Genomic DNA, 15,961 nt, shown 5'->3' with positions numbered 1-15,961 from the left:
AGTAGAGTGCAGAGGGAGGCCTTAGAAGGTATGGTACAGAAGATGCTGAAATCATGGGTAATTAGGCCCAGCCACGGTCCATTTGCTTTGCCCACTTTACTAGTGAAAAAGAAGGATGGTAGCTAGCGATTTTGTGTTGACTATAGGGGATTCAATGCCATAGCCATGAAGGACCAATATCCTATTCCAGCTATCGATGACTTGTTGGACGAACTCCATGAAGGAGTGTATTTCTCAAAGCTGAATTTACGGTCCAGATATCACCAGATTCGTGTGACTGCAGGAGGACGTACCAAAAACAGCTTTTGTCACCCATACGGGCACTATGAACTCACTATCATGCCATTCAGGTTGACAAAATCCTCAGCCACATTTCAATCGGTTATGAATGATATATTTCGGCCATTTCTGTGCAGATTTCTCTTAGTCTTTCTCGACGATATATTGGTGTACAGCAAGGAGGAAGAAGAGCATCTCTATCATCTGCACACAGTCCTATCAGTGCTGAGAAAGAATCAGCTCAAGCCAAAAATAAGTAAATGCACGTTTGGAACCAGATAGGTTTCTTATCTAGGGCATGTGATCAGTGAAGGGCAGGTCAGTATGGAAGAAGATAAGGTGGCTGCAGTCCACGATTGGAGACACCCACAGACAGTGAGTGAGCTGAGGGGGTTCCTAGGTCTGGCAGGTTACTACTGTAAATTTGTCCAGAAATATGGAATAATAGTAGCACCCTTCACTGCCCTCACCAAAAAGTGGAAATTCCGATGGGATGAGAAGGCCAAGGGGGCCTTCAATGTGCTAAAAAGGGCAGTCACCACAGCACCCGTCTTACAGATGCCTGATTATAAACTTACCTTTGTGGTAGGAGCCTACGTATGCTGAGTCACATGAACGCTGCAAAGTGACAGCCACACCCGTGTCGACACGACTTTGGTGCAGGTGCGGACACGGATGCGGCTCGGATTCGCACCCAACACAAGTCAACAAGAGTCGGTTGCGGCTGCCTGCACCCCATCATTTTCATCTATTTTGGACACGCACCCGACTTGCGTTTGACTCGAGTCGAGTGCGGTCAAACCGCGTCAAGCCTATTTTCATCCTTTTTCAATATTTTTATTTTAAAAATTTTTAACGTTAAAAAGAAGGTTTAGGGCACGGTCGTATACCCTCTTCCTTTCCTCCTGTGTGCTCTTCCCTTGCATGGGTTTTTGTATTGAAGCATCTAGCAGAATGGAAAACCATTTCCGGTGACTGAGGGGGTCAAACGATAGCCGGCTTTAATGTGTGATGGGCCTTCGAGTGGAACAGAAGACTTCTCTCCCCTATTTTAGTAGTAGTCGTATGCATCTTTCTCAACCCTATTTTTGACAAAACGGTTGTTTTGTGTTTGATCGTTAGTTTTTTCACTTTCTCAGTTTTGTGTTTTGCTGCAATGACTGCTATTTCTTGTTTAGCATTTTTCTTTTATTTATGTGTTTTGTCATGGTTTTGTTGCTTTTTGTTTACTTGTTTAATGTTTGTACTTTGTAAGTATGTTAATGCTTGACATGTTACATTCATACACACAATACATTATAACTTAGTTATAAGTGTTGCACGTGGAAGAGAGAGGGAGAGAGAGGGAGAGAGAGAGAGAGAGAGAGACGTGAAAGAGAGGTCTTATTATCGTGCCCTAGTCTCTACTTAAAGAGAGGTTAGGGCACGTCTAGAGCTGTTACATAAGGGAGCCTCATAAAGTTGTAAAAAGACAAAACAAGACTCCAACTTTTAAATAATCAGAAAACTACTACACTTAAAATAAACTTTCTGATTCAACACTCCCCCTCAAGCTGGAGCATAGATATCAACCATGCTCTCAGCTTGTCACAACATCTAGAGAAATCACCAATTGGAAGAGCCTTCGTAAACATATCTGCTGCCTGTTCTTCAGAAGCTACATGAACCGTAGACACCACACCTTCTTTTATAAGATCCCGAACATAATGACAATCCACCTCTATGTGTTTATTTCTTTCATGAAATACTGGGTTGTTTGCAATATAAGTAGCAGCCGTGTTTTCGCAGTATATTTTCATAGGAAGAGGAACATGAATATTCATATTTGTTAGCAAAGATTTTACCCATGTCATTTCAGTAGCTGTTTAAGCCATTGCTTTATATTCAGATTCCGCACTGGATCTAGAGACTACATTTTGTTTCTTATTTCTCCAAAAGTCAGTGGTGGATTTTCTATCATCAACAGACCCTGCATAATCAGCATCACTGTAAGCTACAACTTCTAGAGATTCACCTTTCTTAAAGAAGAGGCCTCTGCCCGGGGATGACTTTAGGTATTTCAACACCATCAACGCAGCATCCCAATGGACTCTTCTAGGTTTTTCCATAAACTGACTTAATTTCCCAACAGCAAAGCTAATGTCTGGTCTTGTTACAGTAACATAAAGAAGTTTGCCAATGAGAGACCTATAAGATCGTGAATCTACTAGATCCAATTGATTATTGTTGACGGGTTTTGTTGTCCGGGTCCGGATCCTTACCCGATCCGGTTTGTCCTAATTAGGACTACTTATATCTCTGTAACCCCTAATCTTTGTGTTAATGAAGTTTTGAAGAGAGAGAGTGTCTGGAGGCTAGTGGGCACCAGACCTCCTCACACGTGGTTTTTCTTCCCTCGAGTTGAGGGTTTTCCACGTTACTTCTGTGTGCTTTCTTCTACTCTCGTGTATATTTTGTTTCTACATGGTATCAGAGCCGTCGGACTTGGAGAAAACAAAAAATCTGTTTTTCTAGGGTTGTGAAGTTCCAACCCTGACTGCCGCCGCTACCACCGTCACCGTCGCTACCACCACCGCCGCCGCTGTCACCGCACCGTGACCGTGACCGCCGCCGCTGTCACCGCACCGTGACCGTGACCGTGACCGCCTCCGTCGCTGCCCCGCCGTGGCCGTGACCGCCGCTGCTGCGTCGCCGGTGTCGTGACTGCTGACGTCCGACGCCAACATCTCTGCTAACGCCTCTGCCAACACCGACGTCCGACCACCGACGCCGACGTCCGACGCTCTCGCCTGTTCTCGGCGCGCGCTGCCAAGCGCCGCCCTCTGCTTCCGCCGCGTCCCGGTGCTTCCGTTGCTCCCGCCGCTTCCGCCGTTGATCCCCGACTGCGTCTTCTCCCCTCTTCTCTAGGTTACTGCTGCTGTGTGTGTTATTTGGCAGCCACTTCTACCTGGTGATCATGGCTGATTCGTCTTCTTCTTCAGTCAATACTAATCTACCTGATGTTGTGTCTGCGCGGACTGATCATGTACCGGTTCAAGTTTCCACCATTCAACTTACCAATGAGAACTACTCCCGATGGTCTACTGCGATTACTATGGGGATTGCTGGGCGAGGACGCATTGCCTATGTGAATGGGAGAAAGGTTGAACCTGCTGCAGATAGTCAACCAGGTAAAAACCTGGATTGTCAATTCAGTGTCCCCGGATATCCAACCCCTCATTCTTCGTAAGAAGACTGCAAGGGATATGTGGATTATTTTGGAGCAGATGTATGGCCAAAAGAAAAGGAAAGTTCGTGTGTATCAACTTATGAAGGATGTGTATTCCCTGCGACAAGGTGCTCTCTCGGTTGCAGACTTTTATGCCGCATTAAAATCTAAGTGGGAGGACCTTGACTATCACTCTGATATTACATGGAGGTGTCCTCACGACCAGATGCAGTATATGACTGATAAATGGGAAAACAGGGTATTCCTTTTCTTATCCGGACTGAATGATGACTTTGAAAATATAAGGAGTCAGATTCTTAACTCTGACAAATCATTTAGTATTGAAGATGTCTATTCCCGTGTTGAAGCTGAAGAACAGAGAAGGCTTCTTTCTAGTGGACGAAAGGGGGAAGAACAGTCTGCCTATGTTAGCCATGCCCCTGTGGGAACTCCTCGTTCTTCCCGAAAATGTACACATTGCAAAAAACTTGGTCATACTAGGGATTTTTGTTGGGACCTGTATCTAGAGAAGAAGGATAGTAGGGGGAGGTCTTCTAGTGGGAAGAAGCCTGTATCGTCTGCAACAAGTCTGAGTGATGGGAAAGGTTCTATTTTTGCAGAACAGATTCATGAGCTACGAGCATATTTGAGCAAGATTGATGTTGGTCAGGCAGATACACCAGATGAGGTGAAGATCAATCAGGCATTGGCTGTTTCAGGGGCAGAAGGTACTTCTTATATGGGTGAATGGATTGTTGACAGTGGTGCCACTCATCACATGACTGACAACCCCAAGCTTTTCCATGACTACAAGTTATCCTTGGGAAAGGAACGTGTGTCCCTTGCCGATGGTTCTTTTACTTCTGTGGCAGGGAAAGGGAGTCTTTCCTTGTTAAATAATTTTTTAGTTCATGATGCCTTACATGTTCCCCATCTTCCCTTAAATTTGTTATCTGTTAGTAAGATTACCAAGGAACTGAAGTGTGAGCTTATATTTTCTGAAAAACGTTGTGTTTTGCAGGACTTGGTGACAGGGAAGAGGATTGGGATTGGTTTGGTGTCTGATGGGCTGTATCGGCTTCCTATACGCGTTGTCACAGCTCTTATGTCAGCAGTCAGCTGGACAGAGAAGAAGGAGGAAGAGTGTCGTTAGTTATTTTTGTTTTGGCATGAACGCCTTGGTCATCTCCCATTTGGGATTTTGAAACATTTGTTCCCTAAACTATGTTCTAGTTCAAACATTTCCATGTTATCATGTGATGTGTGTCAGTTTGCGAAGCATGTTAGAGCTTCTTATCCAATTTCAAATAGTCGTTCTAATAAAGCTTTCTCCTTGGTTCATTCTGATGTGTGGGGGCCTTCGGGCATTCATTCTCGTGGTAGTTTTCAATACTTTATAACTTTTATAGATGATTATTTAAGGTGTACCTTTGTGTATTTATTGAAAGATCATAGTGAGGTGCCTCACATTATTGAAACTTTCATCCTCTTAGTGGAAAACCAGTATGGAAATTCTGTCAAGACTTTTCGGTCTGATAATGCTCGTGAATATATGTGTCTCACTGTTGAAGAATTCTTTCGAAAGAGGGGGATTGTTCATGAGACATCCTATAGTTATACCCCCCTCAAAATGGGGTTGCTGAGAGGAAAAATCGTCAGTTGCTCAATGTCACTCGAGCCATATTGTTCCAAAGAAATCTCTCAAAATACTATTGGGGTGATGCAATCCTTACTAGTGTCTACTTGATTAATCGCATGCCTAGTCGTGTGCTAAAGGGTCGTACTCCCTACTCTATGCTTCCAGTAGTCAACCTTTTCACCTTCCTCCTCGAGTCTTTGGATGTGTGTGTTTCATACATAACCACAGCCCCAATGTGAAAAAACTTGATCCCAAATCTATTAAGGGCATCTTTCTTGGGTATTCTTCCACTCAAAAAGGTTATAAATGTCTAGATCTCACCACTGGTCGTCTTCACATTACCAAAGATGTCACATTCTTGGAACATGTCTCCTATTTTGGTGCGAATTCTCTTCAGGGGGAGAAGTTAATGTCTAAGGAAGAGTATTCTCCCACACAGGAAATTCAGTTTACAGACTTTATGGATTACAGGCGTGAAGAGAATCCTGTTGCCAAGGTGCTTGGCAAAGATGAAGAGGGGACGATTACTGATGTACATGAATAGGTTGGTTTATGTTGATGATATGATCGTTTCAGGTGATGATAAGGAAGAGATAGCAAGATTAAAGGGTTTACTATCTACTGAATTTGATCTAAAAGATCTTGGTAAGCTGAAGTATTTCCTGGGTATTGAAATTGCTAGATCAGGTACAACTCTTGTACTTAGTCAAAGGAAGTATACCCTGTATCTACTGAAGGAGACAGGAAAACTGGGGTGCAGACCAGCCTCTACTCCTATAGATGCTGGGCATAAACTTGGTAGCAAAGATGGAGAACTGTTGTGTGAAGAAGCTAAAGGGAGATATCAACGTCTAGTTGGCAAACTGTCTCACTTTGACTAGACCTGATATCACATTTGTTGTAAATGTGATGAGCCAGTTCATGCACTTGAAGGCTGTAGATAGAATTTTGTGCTACTTGAAGAAGAATCCCGGAAAGGGACTTCTACATGTGCAACAAAGATCTATTGAAGTTGAAGGGTGTAGAAACATGCAACACACGAAGGAAGAAGAGAGGAACACACGATATACGTGGAAAAACCTCAAAAAGAGGAAAAAACCACGGGAAGCTCTGACCTAGGTGTACACCGCAACCCTAGGAGAGAGAAAATCTATTCACTTAATTCAACAATTACACTTAAGTGAGGATTATATAGGAGGGAGAGAAAGAGTACCGCCTAGGGTACCGAGCCAGTCTCGGTACCCGTGCCCCATGGGACCGGGTCCAGAATTGGACCCGGTTCCCCATTACAATCTATTTCAACACTCCCCCTCAAGCTTGGCATACATGTCAAACATGCCAAGCTTGCTAACATTTTTCTCAAATTGAGATGTACATAAAGACTTGGTTAAGACATCAGCAACTTGATCTTCAGACTTCATATAGGGCATGATCAACTCCTTAGAATCTACGTGTTCCCGTATGAAGTGACGATCGATCTCCACATGTTTGGTTCTGTCGTGTAGGACTGGATTGTTTGCTAAGTTAATAGCCGACTTGTTGTCACAATACATCCTCATCTTCTCTTCCATTTTCACTCCAATATCTGCTAATAGAATTTTGAGCCATAACATTTCTGTAACCCCCATAGCAACCGCCCTGTATTCAGCCTCAGCACTGGACCTGGAACAAACTTCTTGTCTTTTACTTCTCCATACCACCAGGTTACCTCCAAGAAAGATGCAGTATCTTGTGGTAGACCTTCTAGTATCTGTGCAACCTGCCCAGTCGGCATCAAAGTATCCTTCAATGCTGAGTTGACCTTGTCGAGTATAGAGCAGTCCTTTCCCTGGGTCATTCTTTAAGTATCCCAATACTCTTTCAGCACTTTTCCAATGACAATCAGTAGGGGCATGCATAAACTGACTTAACACACCCACAGCATACGTAATATCCGGGCGAGTAAGAGTGAGATAAATTAGTTTACCAACCAGCCGTTGATACCTCCCTTTTCCTTCCTCATCCAAGATTGTCCCAGCTTTGATACTTATCCTTGTGCCAGACTCCATTGGAGTAAGAAAGGGCCTGCATCCCAGTTTACCTGTCTCTTTTAGAAGATCCAAAGTGTATTTCCTTTGGCTCATAACAAGACCAGTCTCAAGTCTCTTCTCAGGGTGTAGATCCCAACAAAAATCAACAGAATGTCCTGACTTGTGACAATGTGTATATCGCCTAACAGGGCGCTGGCCAGACACAGAGGAACGGCTAACAAAGGCCGAGGGACCATTCCCATGACTGAGGTCAATCTGCATCACTTGGCGTCTTTGTTCCTCGAATTCCACTCTGGCATAAACATCTTAGGCTTGAACTGAGGTCAATCTACGATACGCTTTTTACAACATTGCATTAGAATCTACATTTTTCCAGTGGCATCTTAGGCTCGGTCATCCATTAGGGCCCAATCTCCGTTTTATCCTACTGAATCTCTCAGTCCCAGAGTCTTTTCAGTGTAAGGCTTGTCAACTTGGCAAGCACACTCGCAGTAGTTTTCCTTCGAGTCTCAGTCTTTCGAGTCAAGAGTTGTTTGATCTTCTTCATGTTGATGTGTGGGGGCCTAGCAGGGTTGCTAGCCAATCTAAGTTTAAGTATTTTTTGGTTGTTGTTGATGATTACTCTCGAGTTAGTTGGGTATTCCTTTTGAAAGAAAGGTCTGAAGTAGTTTGTATTCTCAAAAACTTGATTATTGAAATAAAAACTCAGTTTGGTTATGTGGTTAAGTGTATTCACACTGATAATACTCTCGAGTTCAAATCATCTATCTTAATAACCTTTTATGCTGAAAAAGATATCTCTCCTTAGTTGACATGCCCTCATACTTCACAACAGAATGGAGTTGCCGAACGCAAACATAGGCAACTTCTAACTGTTGCTCGTCCCACAATGCTTCATAATCATGTACTTGCATACTTGTGGGGTGATGCCATCCTCATGGCTTGTAACCTAACGAATCATTTACCTTCATCCTCCATTGAGAACAAAGTACCTACTAAACTCGTTTATCCCAATCAAAGCTTATCTTTTGTTGCACCTAAAGTCCTTGGGTGTACCTGTTTTGTTCACATTCTTGGGCCTAAACATAATAAACTTTTTGCTCAAGCCATTAAGTGTGTGTTCATTGGCTATCCTCGAAATCAAAAAGGGTACAAATGCTTTGACCCGGTAACTCAAAAAGAGTATATCAGTGCGGATGTCACTTTCTTTGATTCTCAGTCTTTAGTTCTACTTCTGTGTCATCTGAGATGTCATTTCTTATTCCTCATGTCCCGTTGCAATCTTTTCCTCCGTCATTTTCTTCTCCTACTCCGACTATGAATAGTTTCCAAGACCCTCCATTGGTCTATACTCGGCGACAGGATCCCTCTCATGGTCGACCATCAAAATCTCCTCAGAATGTGAGCTCCATTGAAGTAAGTATACCTGACGTTGATCCTTCTCAGGACTTACCTATAGCCCTGTGCAAAGGCAAGAAACAGTGTACCATGCATCCTATCTCACACTTTGTTTCCACTGACCATCTTGATGATAACTTATAGCAGTTTTTTAAGGCTATGTCAGTCCATACTGTACCAACTTGTCATTAACAGGCATTACTAGACTGTAAATGGCGGAAAGCTATGCAAGATGAGATGGATGCTCTCGTACAGCGTGGTACCTGGGAATTGGTTGATCCACTTGAAAATTGTGATATTGCTGGCTCCATATGGGTATTTACAGTCAAGTACCATTCAGATGGATCAGCAGAAAGATAGAAAGCTCGATTAGTGGCTAAAGGTTACACTCAGACATATGGAGTTGACCTTTTTGAGACGTTCTCTCCTGTGGCCAGGTTGGGTACTATTCGGCTCATTATCTCTGTTGCAGTACACTCTGATTGGCTTATGTATCAACTTGATGTCAAGAATGCATTTCTTTATGGTGATCTTGAGGAGACTGTATATATGCAGCAACCCCCAGGGTTCGAATGACAGGGGGAGTGTAGTAAAGTGTGTCGTCTAAAGAAGGCAATTTATGGCTCAAACAAAGTCCCAAGGCATGGTTCCACAAATTATCTGAGGTGGTTTCACAATGTGGATTTGAAAGATCTCCTTTGGATCATTCTCTATTCATCAAGAAGATCTCCAAAAGTATAGTTATTATGGTAGTATACGTTGATGACATTATATTGACAGATGATTATGATAAAAAAATCTTGGCTATAAAGGTTTTCCTTCATAAGCATTTTGTCACGAAAGATCTTGGTCACTTGCGATATTTCCTTGGGATTGAGGTTGCGCATAACAAAGAAGGTGTAGTATTGTCTCAGAGGAAGTATGTCTTTGACCTACTGCAAGATACAGGGATGCTAGAAACCAAGCCGGCTAATCTTTCTATGAATCCACGTCTTCATCTTCATGATAATCAATCAGAACTAGTGGATTCACGATCTTACAGATCTCTCATGGGCAAACTTCTTTATGTTACTGTGACAAGACCAGACATTAGCTTTATCGTTGGAAAACTAAGTTAGTTTGTGGAAAAGGCTAGGAAAGTCCACTGGAATGTTGCGTTGATGGTTTTGAAATACCTAAAGTCATCCCCAGGCAGAGGCCACTTCTTCAAGAAAGGTAAATCTCTAGAAATTGTTGCTTACAGTGATGACGACTATGCAGGGTCTGTTGATGATAGAAAATCCACCACAGGCTTCTGTATCTTTGTTGGGGGCAATCTCATATCATGGAGAAGCAAGAAACAAAATGTAGTTTCTAGATCAAGTGCAGAATCTGAATATAGAGCAATGGCTTAAATAGCTATGAGATGACGTGGGTTAAATCTATGCTAACAAATATGAGTATTCATGTTCCTCTTCCTATGAAAATGTACTGTGATAATAAAGTTGTCACTTACATTGCAAACAATCCAATATTTCATGAGAGAACAAAGCACATAGAGGTGGATCTTCATTATGTTCGGGACCTTATACAAGAAGGTGTGTCTACGGTTCATGTAGCTTCTGAAGATCAGACAATAGATATGTTTACTAAGGCTCTTCCAATTGGTGATTTTCTCTAGATGTTGTTGCAAGCGGAGCATGGTTGATATCTATGCTCCAACTTGAGGAAGAGTGTTGAAATCAGAAAGTTTATTTTTAAGTGTAGTAGTTTTCTGATTATTTAAAAGTTAGAGTCTTCTTTTGTCATTTTACAACTTTATGAGACTATCTTATGTAACAGCTCCAGTCGTAACCCAATCTCTCTTTAAGTAGAGACTAGGGCACGATAATGAAGATAACTCTTTTCCATCTCTCTCTCTCTCTCTCTCTCTCACACACACACACACACTCATCTTCCTCCATCGTGCAACACAAACTATGAACAATCTCATGGGCACAAATGATGTTGTCATACATAGATATATCTGGCAAGAAAGCAGCCTGATCGAAAGATATAATCCTCTGCAGTACGCCTTTCATACGACCCATCATAGTTTTTGTAATAAATTTAAAAAGGCTGTTAACAAAGGGAAATGGGCAAGAACTCATTAAAGGTTTTTACCCCCTCCCCTTTTGGAATGAGGGTGATAACAGTCTGGTTGATCTTTTTAACAAGTCTGCCAGTCCGAAAGAAATCCTTGAGGGCCATAGTGACATCCTGACCCACAATATCCCAGTACTGCTGATAAAAGGAAGCTGGAAACCCATCGATACCAGGAGCACTATCACCATCAGAGCTTAAGACCACGCTTCTAATTTGCTCATCTGAAACAGGAGAAGAAAGGGCCTCATTCTCTTCCACTGACACTTTTGGACCCTCAGCAATGCTGGTAAAAAGGCTCCCATCGCCTTCCACCTCCCCCAACAGATTCTGAAAGAAGCTCCGCTTTGTCTCTAAGATAGCATCCTGGTCCTGTAGCTGCACTCCCTGAAACTCAATATCGGAAATAAAATTCCGAGCCTTGCACCTCTGGCTACAGCTTGAAAGAACCCTGTGTTACAGTCTCCTTTGAGCCATTTCACCCGTGATCTTTGCCTCCAACTACTCTCTTTCTCTAGGAGAGTATTATGTATTTCGCACTGAAGCTTCCTCTCATGATTTGCATCTATGGCAGATCCTAAGTCTTGCAATTGTTAGAGTCTATCAATTTCCATCCTGAGGCTAGCAAGTCTGGCTTCTATAGTTCTATTGGACCCAATTGGAACTTTCTCCACCTTGACAAAGCTCCACAGGTAGCTTCTAATTTGGAGATCAGCTGAATCATGGGGCACCCGGGGAAGGAGGAGCTCAAAGTAGACGCTATAACCTCCTTACATAACAGTCATGCCCTTGGTAGAGGAAAAGATTAAAGAAGCATGAGTCTTCTTCTTCTTCTTTTTTATTTTAGGTTTCGAAACCTTTTAAACCTGATCCTAACACAATCTTGAGTTGCTTATGAGAGAGGTCCTTCGTGTTTGAGGAAAAAAACGATGACTGAAAACTGATTTCATGCATGGGAGATTGATGGTAGAGGAACTTCACATTTTTCAATGTCAAAGGTATAAAATCTTTTTGACTTTCACAATAGATTTTAGGTATTGGCTAACTGACCTTTCTTTCTATTAATCTTTGTGTTAAATTTGAGAATCATTGAAGGATTTAAAAAGACTATAACATGTTATTTTTGTAATCAACGTCTGCGTATTGGACTCCTTACGTTCAACCTGTGTCTGGTTGGCTGACAAGATGGTGGTTTCTGTTCTATGTGGTCATCTATTTCGCGAAAAAAAAAAACCTGATTTTCATAAGCAACTCATAGAGAAGTTCTCCAAGAGAAAATCAAGGGTTGCAGCTGGCAATTGAAAATTTGAAATTCATTGCTACTAGATATTGTTCCCAATTTTGAAGATAAGATGATACACTAGACAAGCTGATAGATTCTGATTTTTTTAGATAAAAAAGTTCAACCAAAACAAGAACAACATCAGCAGCATCAGTTGTACAGCCATCACATCAAGTAAAACTAAATGAAGCAAGAAAAGTCAGCTGAGCAAAGGAACTTAGTGCAGCCATCAAGTTTTTTTTGTGGACAGTGTAACAAATTTATCATTAGAGATTTGAATTTAATTATCTAAACTTATTTATTGGGATTTTTAAGTTTGTTCAATTTAAGCTTATGTTTAAGATCTATTTATATTAAATTAATGCTTAATGTTTTCCTTCTTTTCCTGATCTTTTGTATTTTCTATAATTTTGGCATTAAAATAATAAGTTTTTGACATTACAAAATGTATCTATGGACTCAACCGGTACAAGCTGTTCCAAACTTTAAAACATTGGTTTTATATAGGAACAACAAAATTATCAATTTGGCTCTTGCTGAAGATTTACCCCTTCCTCCTATATAATGGTAGATAAAGGGTCTTTTTTCTGCCATTGATGCCATAAATGATAATTTTTGAAGAAACCTAGTAAAAAAAATCTTAATGGTTTGCATTTGGCAATAAGATATTTGCAATGTGAATAAGCCATTTGCAGGTTCGTCTAAGCTGACACTTAAATAGCTGGGTAAATCTCTCTGTCTCTAAGGATGTAGAGATGCTTCCCGCAAGCAATTGGGCTCTTGAGAACTTTTACATTGATGTTTTCAGAGGAGAAAATGAGATGTGATCATTTTCCAACAAAGATATTTACAATGTAAAGAAGTTGTTTTGCAGATTCACCAAGCTGACATCTGAATAGCTGGGTGACTCTCTCTCTCTCTCTTTCTAAGAGCACGTCGAGCTGCTGCCTGTTTGCGTAAGCAATGGGCCTCTTGGAAAATTTAACTTCGACGTTTTCAAAGGGAAAACTAGGGCATTGATTCCTAGCAAAGGGAAAACTAGGGAATTGATTCCTAGCAAAGGCCCATAGTTTTGGGCCTTTGGCAACATCAACAAGACATGGTGCAATCAAAGTATTTCTCAAGGAAGTGATAAAACCTCTGGTCCATTAAGATTGAGACTTCAACATGCACAAAGATATTTCTGAAAAATGAAACAAGCCCAAAATCACCTGCAATTGACCACAGGTACTTTGAACCTGGAAAGAATCCAGCTACACAAAGCCTCCCATGAAACAAATTGCAAGTAAGCAAAACGTCTGAGAAAGCAAGCAAACAAAACCACGTATTTTATTGAATGATTTTACGCACATGACTCTCTATATCTCTTTTGGTGATTCTTTTGCTATTAAATATTAAACAAGCATGAAGAAGAAAAGTCACAGAAGGGAAAAACAATAAGGGTACATAAATAATTTTTTTTCAATTAGAAAGCCCTGGATGACAATGAAGAAGTCACTAGATTTAGGAAAAGTAAACTAGCAGTCTGGGAATTACTTTATTAACCTACATGGCAATCTGTGAAGTTTTGAAAGTCAAGTTGGGATATTTTGTGGTTGAGTCAAAAGTTTGAGCTGGATTTATAACTTATTCATTAATCTTTTGAAAAGTTGAATATGTATGTGAAATGTGGATCTTATCAATTGTTCTCACTCTTTCTAAAGCGGCAATTTCCAGTTAATGTTTTTGTACCTATTTTACCCAATTACTCCCAGCTAGGCACAGTTAAAAAAAAAAGGATTGGAAAGAAACCTTCTGGAAAAATTCCCAAGAATGATGTTTATGACTATGTCAACCAAATTCTAAGCCAAAGCTAGGCGCAACCTTGCCTTATCGCCTAAGTTTGTAATGCCTTTATATTAACTTTTTTCAGGAATCTTAGATGTCCATCCTAGTCCTTGTTTGCACTCAAATCACAGCCTATTGAAATCAACTTTGTGTTAAAGACTGACATAGTGCTGTGAACCAAGTGCCGCCATAATAACTAAGGTATGTACTAGCTGTTTGAAGTGACTAAGCATTTTCTTGGTCTCTGTTGCAAGTTGGTTATGGACCATTCAATAATCTTGAATGGTGCTAAATTGCTAATACCTAATCTCAGTAGGTTTAGCTCTTACGTAATCCCTAGGTCATTGGATTATACGAAGTGATGGTCCCTCTGACAAAGTTTTTGGCCTATTCTTACAAATCCTAGACAATGGTGATCCTAACAAGATTTAAATTTTAAACATAATCCCGAGTAATCTGAAAACAGAGAAAAGAAACCTGAAGGTTCACATTGCTTCCGTCTCAATAGCAGCCAGCCATAAGGCCCATAACGTAGGCTTATGTATGGATGAAACAGAAGTGAAGAAAGGAGCTCAACAAATTCCAGATAACCCAGTAGTCTAATACGGAAAGGAAGTGACGACTCTCTTCACCACATTTTGAGAGTCACACGATGGACATACAGCACATTCTTGTTTGGTTTGTTTCGAAGAGCAAATATTCAAACAGTCGAAGCAAAAGCTATATGGTTTGTTCGTATAGGGATAATCAATAATCTCCCTCCCTAGGTGCATGGCTGGAACCTGGGGAACTGATTCTTGCAGGCGGGCAGGGTTCCTAGCCAGGGTGTGGCAAGACGAAGATTGCAGATCATGGTGGTTGTTTTCTGCTGCTGCTGCCTGCGGTCATGGACGTAGGCCTCATATGCCGAATCGACAACAAGCTACGCATTATCGAGTGAAATATGCATGTAGTTGCAGTAGGACTGATGCGTCATCTAAATTGCAATTAGTCTCCGCAGCAGAGATTTGCATTCTTATAGAGAGAGGGAGAGAGAGGAACCCCACCTGATAGGCAGAAGTGGCAACACCAAAGATGAAGTTCGGAGGGAAATCGCGTGCAGAGACCTCATGGGGAATCTCCGATTCATTCCGCCGCAGTATCTTACTCACCCCTGCGTCCACCTCCATCAGGGCGAAAAAGAGAGAGAGAGAGAGAGAGAGACCGAGAAGTGCGGAGAAGGTTAGTGTCCGACTACGTGCAAGGCCCGGAATAAGGCCTGCAGATCGGAGGTCGCCAAGCTGGCCGTCAGGTGGTCAAGCAATGACATGACCCTCCCCTGCAGACCGACCCTGTTGCCGTTCGAACGATTCCCTTTCAAACGGTCTAACGACAACGGCCGTGCGAAGCTGACCTTGCAAGGGAAAGGAGGTCCAATAAATTTCCTTGTTAGTATAGTGTTTGGATGACACACTATAATAAATTGTTGAAACCAAAACTGATTTTTCTATTTAAAATATTATTTTTGAAGGGTTTATACGATATCAAAACTATGTAGTCTCAAAAATTATTTTTTTTTAAACTTGGTAGTTACAAAAATGTGAGTTGTAGGTGTGCCATTCAAACACAAAGCAATTTTTGAGAAAATGATTACAAAAACCACCTTTTCACATAACCAACTTTTCCAAAATAGCTTTTTATAAAGGTGTCATTTAAACACACTCTTAAACTTTATCATCCCTACATACTCGATACTAACACACACATAGAAGTTAGAAGTTGTGGGTCACTGTCTATTATTTTTTTAAAAGAAAAGCAGTGAGTGTTGGTCATATGCATGCGAGACCAATTGTGTGTTAAGGACAAAAGGTCTAATTACACTTTTTTTATCACAAGTGTATGAAATATTTAACTTTCTATAGAATTTTTTAAAAGAATACTGATTAGATAACCATTAAACGTCTTTTCATTTGTTGGTATTTGACTTACATTTCATAATGGCTAAATTTGCTGGAAATTTTGATGACAATGCACATTAATTTATGGGCATGTTGTTTTTAAAAAACTGCCATATGTTCTTTTTGTACTTTATGTTGCATAACATGTTATGTCCATATTTTGCGCTGTAAGAATTTTACTTATGTTTGCATCAACAATTCAGAGAGAGGAATTCACCCTAAAAACAGATAAGGGTTGCA

The 15,961-nt window shown here is 41.1% G+C and overlaps 1 protein-coding gene across 4 annotated transcripts in view; it reads right to left on the bottom strand.

Annotated features, from left to right (window-relative positions):
- Positions 1-15,167, bottom strand: part of LOC116247791 (beta-glucosidase 4) — a 43,841-nt gene extending 28,674 nt beyond the window's left edge. Inside the window, exon 1 of one of the 4 annotated variants that reach the window (XR_004170907.2) lies at positions 14,831-15,167. Coding sequence is in view for 3 of the 4 variants with exons in the window: in XM_050075953.1 (XP_049931910.1) it covers positions 14,831-14,953 (123 nt within the window). In the remaining variant the exon portion in view is untranslated. The remainder of the gene's footprint in view (positions 1-14,830) is intronic. The other 3 variants (XM_050075953.1, XM_031620108.2, XM_031620107.2) reach the window with 3 other exon arrangements.
- Positions 15,168-15,961: the final 794 nt, after the last annotated feature.

The sequence above is a fragment of the Nymphaea colorata genome, chromosome 2 (assembly GCF_008831285.2).
Source record: "Nymphaea colorata isolate Beijing-Zhang1983 chromosome 2, ASM883128v2, whole genome shotgun sequence".
NCBI classification, from domain to species: domain Eukaryota; kingdom Viridiplantae; phylum Streptophyta; class Magnoliopsida; order Nymphaeales; family Nymphaeaceae; genus Nymphaea; species Nymphaea colorata.
Note: the sequence above shows the minus strand (reverse complement) of the source record. Positions and strands in the feature narration are given on the sequence as shown.